Below are 6,388 nucleotides of genomic sequence, written 5' to 3'. Positions count from 1 at the left end.
TTAGCTAGCAAGCTGCATGGGTTCCCCATACTTTGAAAGTGCAATTGACTATTGCACTGCTCTCTCGGACCACATTCCTTTGAGTGGGAATGGCATGTGACTGACTGGGAGGAGGATAAACTGAATCACAAAGAGGCGGTACTTGAAAGGGAAGCAGTCAGTCTATACTTTTGTTGCCTTCATTGAGAATCCTTTGGGTACAAGGCTAGTGATGAAAATCTGGACAAAAGGAGAGTTTATGGAGAAGCAATCTCCAAAGGGCTGCACTTCTGAGGCTATGATTTTTGCATGTATGCAATTGGGGCATCATATTTCATGGGAGCAGTCTTCCTTTGTTTGGGAGGATGAAAGGTGGGGCCTGATCTATAGGTTACTAAATAGTGAAGTTCGGGGAATGTAGGAAGATCTCTGAAATTTGTTGTTGTCTGTGTTGGCTTTAAAGTATTTACTTTATGTATATAAAAAAAAGAGAAGGGATGTGTTAGTAGTTGAAAAGGACTTGTTGTAAATGGAAGTTTTTGTTGATATAAATATATATATAATTATTGTTCCCAAAAAGGTAGCACATGTGTTGCTTAAATAATTAATAGAAAAAATCAAAATTTTGGGTGCTGATTGTGAACAAATGCATCTAATCTAATGCATTCATATAATAAAAAATAACAAAGTGGAATGTGTTAAATAAAAAGGCAGAGGAAATGTGAGTTTATATTAAGACTCAAGAGAGGACCTTTGAAATTGAAGGCTCTTAAAAGGGCAATAATGAGAGACTGCACAAGCTACGAGGCGATGGTGGGCGATAGATTTTCAATCAATTCATCAAAAATCGAGCTCGTGAGCGCAGGATTAGCATTGAATGCCACCAATTTTCTTCTAATTTTCTTTTTCAAATATATATATTCAGTGCGCCTTCCAAGGTCACAAACGCTAAATTAAAAATAAATAGATTTATGGGAAAAACCCATGTCGGAATCCAAGTGAGCTGATCGCCCAACTGAACCGATTGCTTAGAAATTAATCAGTTGGTTTTCTCATAGCAATCTAGCGGCTATTTCTGGCGAAACTCTGGGTATTTTTAATTTCCCCTAAATTAATTCGATTTGATTTGTTGCGTGCACTCTATTTCCAGAGTTAAATCGGCATTACTAGCAATTGATTATTGATTTTGATGATGTTTTTCAATTAATCAAAATCAAATCTCTTTTCTTGAGCGAGTACTCATCTCTCTCACAGCTCTGCTGTGTTGTGGGCGATTTTGCATGCTTTTTTCTGCAGCGGTTGGTTAAGCTCCTGTTAACTCTACAGGTCGAGCTTCTACTTAATCAAATAGGTTATCTTTCTACTTATCAGAAAAATTACGTTAAGCTTTCTCTTAATCACGAAGAAGCTTCTCATGAGCTATTGTGCAAAGCGTTGAGAAAAGCATCATGCCAAGCAAAAGTTTAATCCTTAATGCAAACCCTAATCATACTTAGCATACTAACCACACTTACATGAGTTTAATTCTTCATACAAACCTTAATTACATATGGCATACTCATATGCTCTCTGTATGGCCCTTTTTGCATGCTTTTTTTTGAAGGTGAGAGCGCCTGCTTCTACATGGCCAACATCACCTTGAGGGCTTCTCCACGCCAGCAGAAAAGGGCAGATATAGACACCACATTACCTTATCAGAATGTTAGAGCGGCGGTGCGGATGTTCGGAGAGAAAGTGGATGCTAAGACAATCAAGCAACATGAGGTATGGTTTTATGGCTCTCTGTGCTGTTACTCTAACATGGCCTACATGGCACACATCCTGATGCATACGTGGCCTACATGGCTTACATGCATGCACACATAATAGCCTTTTCCTGGGACGTGTATCGGGGGCATGCGTGGCAGCTCTCATGCACGGCCTCCGCACGGGGTTGGCCTCTCTGGTGTGGTGCCATCCTGCTGTGGCACAGCTGCCCTCTCCTAATGTTGCGCTGGGGGCAGGACTGTGCAGTATACCCCTTCCAGCTACCTACATGTCACAGATATTAATTTACATTGATGCTTACATGGCATGTATGGATACTGATGCTTGCATTGCACATACGACTTTTTATACCGATGCTTACATGGCATGTATGGATACTGATGCTTACATTGCACATATGACTTTTTATACCGATGCTTAATACAGCATAAATGGCATTTGAAATTGATGCTTATGTGGCCCATTGGCTCTTCATACCAATTTTTACAGGGTACATATGTTTTGGTATCGATGCTTACACGCCATCTATAGCATGCATTGGTGCGTGCATCGGCATCTATGGTGCATGAGACCAATGCTTACATGGCACATATGGCTTTCATGATATACAAGGCTTTTGATCTGTATACTTGCCACATTGCTTAAAATGGCATACATGGCTTTTTATATGGCGCACATGGCTTGTCATGGCATATATGACTTTGGAGACTAATGCTTGCTTTGCTCGTGGCATGTGTGGAAGCCTTGCTGTACTTGATCCAGCCCCATGCCTACTGATTAGGAACAGGCAATGAATAGATAGAGAGAGGAGAGAGATCAGTTGTATTTTCAGTATATTAATATGGTATAAAAAGCTGTCTTTATCTGTACAACTGTTGTGGCCTTTGGCCTTCCAGAAGAGGACTGACCAAAAAACTGTGTACTGACTGACTAGGACTTGCTTCCAATTGGGGATCAGATGGTTATGATTGAGACTGCAAGTTTCTATTTACTCATACAATATGTCGATTCCTGTCGGCTAGCAAAAATAAGCACAAATTTCATATAAGATTAAATGTTGCTGTATGTACTAAAAATTGTTGCCTAATTAGGGATTAGCCATGCCCGTGTGTGTGTGCATGTGACACTCTCTTGCTAAACTTGATGATGTGTTGGAAACGCGTCATCCTTCCTCAGACCACTGATTGTGTACTTTGATTGCTTGACTTCTGATACTTTGATCGATAATCTGTTACTCCTCCGATTCCACTCCAAGTCTAGTTTTAGAACTACCAATGAGGTGATAGCTCAAGTAGTAGAGGTGTTTGACTGGTCCTGGGTTCAAAACTCCACATCCTTCTTGCCGGCATGGCCTACGGGGGGTGAAGAATGGTAACTACAGGAGGATTTTGGACCTAAGGCCAGTCAGGAGAAAAAAAGTATGTGCATCTATTTCACTTTGTCCCCATGCTTGCAATCCCTTAACCTTAACACAGCTATGGTCTCCTATTGAGAATGATCATTGCTGATGCTCCACCTTTGGAACTGATCTGAGAGCCAATGGTATGCTCCTATGAGCACACGCCGCCTAGGGAATGCTTTCCTCTGGCTCAGCCTGTTGTCGACCACCTCATAAATGCTACCTTGGCTGCATTGTTCCATGGATCTGTGCTCCTTTCTTGGGACAGCTGAGTGCTTAGATGGCTGAGTCTTAATGCTCTGATACCAATGTTGGATACGTCGAAGCCTTGTTGTACTTGATCCAGCCCTATGCCTATTGATTAGGAACATGCAATGAATACATAGATAGAGGAGAGAGATGAATTATATTTTTAGTATATTACTATGGTATAAAAAGATGTCTATATGCACAACTGCTGTGGCCTTTGGCCTTCCAAAAGAGGACTGAATTCTTGACCAAAAGATTACCTATTGACTGACTAGGACTTGCCCCCAACTGGGGATCAGATGGTTATGATTGAGTTTGTGAGTTTCTACTTATAGGCTCAGGTGAATATCCCTACAACAGGTTAACTGCTGTCGGCCAGCACAAACTTCATATAATAATATTACTAAATGCTGTTGAATTTGTCTGTTTGATGCTCTTGACTTGGCCAATTGATGGGCTGCCTTGGGGGACTTCTAGTGCAGCATGTATTGCACGTATTGCTTTCAAGCATGGCAGACAGGGTCTTTCCTGAGTATATTGTTTTGTAGTAGCAACTTGATTGACCACTTGTAGGCGCCTTGGTCTCCCACCAGAAGGCGTTGCAACAATGGCCACAAACACCCTGGATGCCGCAGGAGAGCCTGTGGGGAGACCTCCCCCTTCCTAGTCACAAAAAACCATGTTTATACTGTGTTGAATTTCTGATCAAGAGGCCTGAATCTATTCATTTATTGATTGTTTTTTGCAGAAACATGGAGCCAATGAAGCAGAGGTGCACCAACTACAAGAGGAGCTAGCTAACACAAGAGCTCAACTTGCAGATGCAGAGAAAGACAAAGCAAGGTTTTTGTTAGAACTACAGGATCTAAGGAAGCTTGTGCAAGCCAATCAAGTGTCTATCCATGATGCCGGGTCGATCACAGATGACATGGAGCAAGGAAGCTCATCGTGTGCAGATGAAAAGCTTGTGGTTTTGGAAATTGAGCTAAATGCGGCAAGAGAGCAGCATACGGCAACTTTGGCCAAGTTGGAAGATTCCAAGAAAGAGCTGAATAAGCTGGAGCAAGAGCTTACTGCCACACAAAGAGAGAAAGAGTATGCTATGAGGCAAGCCGAAGAAGCTCTGGCTGCGGCTGAAGTAAATGCAAGAAGGGCAGAGGAGCTGAGCAACGAGATTTCAGGCACCAAAGAGTCTCTTGTACTGGTGAAGATGGCATGTGTGGAGGCAAACAAGGAGAGGGAGGCTTTGCTTGCTGCAAGGAGGGCGGACATGGATGAGCAAAAAAGCGTGCAGACTTCAGTACAACGACTACAAGACCCTTCTCCTGTCAATAAACTTGAGCAAAAGCTTGCTGGTGCCCAAGAGGAGTTGAGAATGGTACGAAATAATCTTGTGGTTGCTAGAGAAGCGCTTGTGAATATTGATAAACTAAAGGCAGGGTGTGGAAGCCCTGTAACAGATGCAACGATATCTATAGAGCTGGAGGCAGCTAAGTTGGAGCTTAACAAAGCAATGGATAATGAGGTCTACTTACAGTCTACCTTGAAGGAGCTTCAAGATAAGTTGAGTGATACTAAACTAGAGCTTAATGTAACCAAATCTGAGCTTTTAGATACGAGGAGCAGAGAGGAAAATGCAAGTTCAGAGGTCGTGTTGTTGACCTCGGAGCTTGAGAGAGTGAAAGGTGAGCTGAGATCAGCAGTTTCATGCAATGAAGCTTTTGTGGGTTTTTCCCAAAAGTTGCAGCAGATGGCCATTTCAGAAGAAGGTGACCAAGCAGAGGACAAAGTGACATGCAAGGTTAATGCTGAGGCGAAAGCTGAGCTGCAAGCAATGCTGAAAGAGCAGGCTGAGGCGGTTCGGCATACGACATTACACCGCAAAACAAACCATTCCACATTTTTGGCTCAAGATGCGCAGGTACAGTCAATGAAGAGGGATAGGCTGGAAACACTACATGAGGACACTGATAACATGGTTGGATCTAACAATGAAGCGTTGGCTTCTTCTCACACATTGCAAGGGGAGTCCTTAGCGCAGGTGCTGAACTCAAGGATGCCAGGCTTGGACAAGGGAGAGAACAAGAAGAAGAAGAAGCTCTCTTTACCTTCACTTGGTGCATTTCTAAGTAAGAGAAAGAGTCAGAAGACGATGAGTCCCACTAAACAGGAAGCATGAAAGGGTGGGTGATCATGTGCTTTTTAAGAAAAACCTATTAGCCTTCTCGTAAATGCACTATTTAGATCACATTGTTAGTTTTGTGTCAGTTGCTATGCCATGTATAAGGCTCTTAAACTGCTTTGGAAGCTTTGTGTATAACTCAATATAGTCTCCATCAACATTTTTGCTGTGAAGATTTGTGGTTGAGGATATTGAAAAGGTTATATTCTTTTTTGGTCTTGCAAAGCAAGATCATGTGACTTCATTTGTGTACTGATGTTATCTTCTGAAGCTCTCTCTCTCTCTCTCTCTCTCTCTCTCTCACACACACACACACACACACACACACACACACGCTTAAAACATTTAATTAGTGTTTTAAATTATCACAATGAAACAAATACATATTGAGAAATGCTAGTGTAATTTATAAGTAAAGGAAGCTAAGGCCTTCTATGTGCATACTAGGATGATCATAATTGACCTGTAAAATGTATGTCACGATCGCGCTTCCGAGTGCCTTGTCTTATGAGGTAAGGAGAATCCTTACATAAGCCTTTCTCACGCACACCTCAATATGTTCATTGGTTTTTTTCTTGGAGAGGGGTACATAATTCACCTTACCTATGGGGCCTTGTTTGATGGCCCTGACTTTGAAAGGCCACAAGCTACACCAACTCGGCCTAACACACTCCCTTAATGATATGTTATTATGTAATCACATATATATACTTGATTTGAGAGCTCGCAGGACTACACTAGGCCCTCTTTCGCATCCTGTACTGATGGGGAGTGAGGCTCTGTAGTGAGGAGGGAACCGAAGAAACCAATGG

The 6,388-nt window shown here is 42.2% G+C and overlaps 1 protein-coding gene across 3 annotated transcripts; it reads left to right on the top strand.

The window, feature by feature from the left end:
- The first annotated feature begins 734 nt into the window (after positions 1–734).
- LOC147607942 (WEB family protein At1g12150-like) lies at positions 735–5,813 on the top strand. 3 transcript variants are annotated; one of them, XM_086790024.1, is made up of 4 exons: positions 735–1,069; positions 1,276–1,330; positions 1,583–1,743; positions 4,143–5,813. In XM_086790024.1, the coding sequence occupies exons 3-4, from the start codon at positions 1,603–1,605 to the stop codon at positions 5,571–5,573; spliced, it is 1,572 nt and encodes a 523-aa protein (XP_086646150.1). In that variant the 5' UTR covers positions 735–1,069; positions 1,276–1,330; positions 1,583–1,602; the 3' UTR covers positions 5,574–5,813. The 3 variants fall into 3 exon arrangements, with proteins under 3 accessions (XP_086646150.1, XP_086646152.1, XP_086646151.1); XM_086790026.1 differs by having other exon boundaries at positions 1,234–1,305; XM_086790025.1 differs by having other exon boundaries at positions 1,234–1,330.
- Positions 5,814–6,388: the final 575 nt, after the last annotated feature.

Source organism: Cibotium barometz, chromosome 54, assembly GCF_041138505.1.
Source record: "Cibotium barometz isolate CiBa-2024 chromosome 54, ASM4113850v1, whole genome shotgun sequence".
NCBI lineage: Eukaryota > Viridiplantae > Streptophyta > Polypodiopsida > Cyatheales > Cibotiaceae > Cibotium > Cibotium barometz.
Note: the sequence above shows the minus strand (reverse complement) of the source record. Positions and strands in the feature narration are given on the sequence as shown.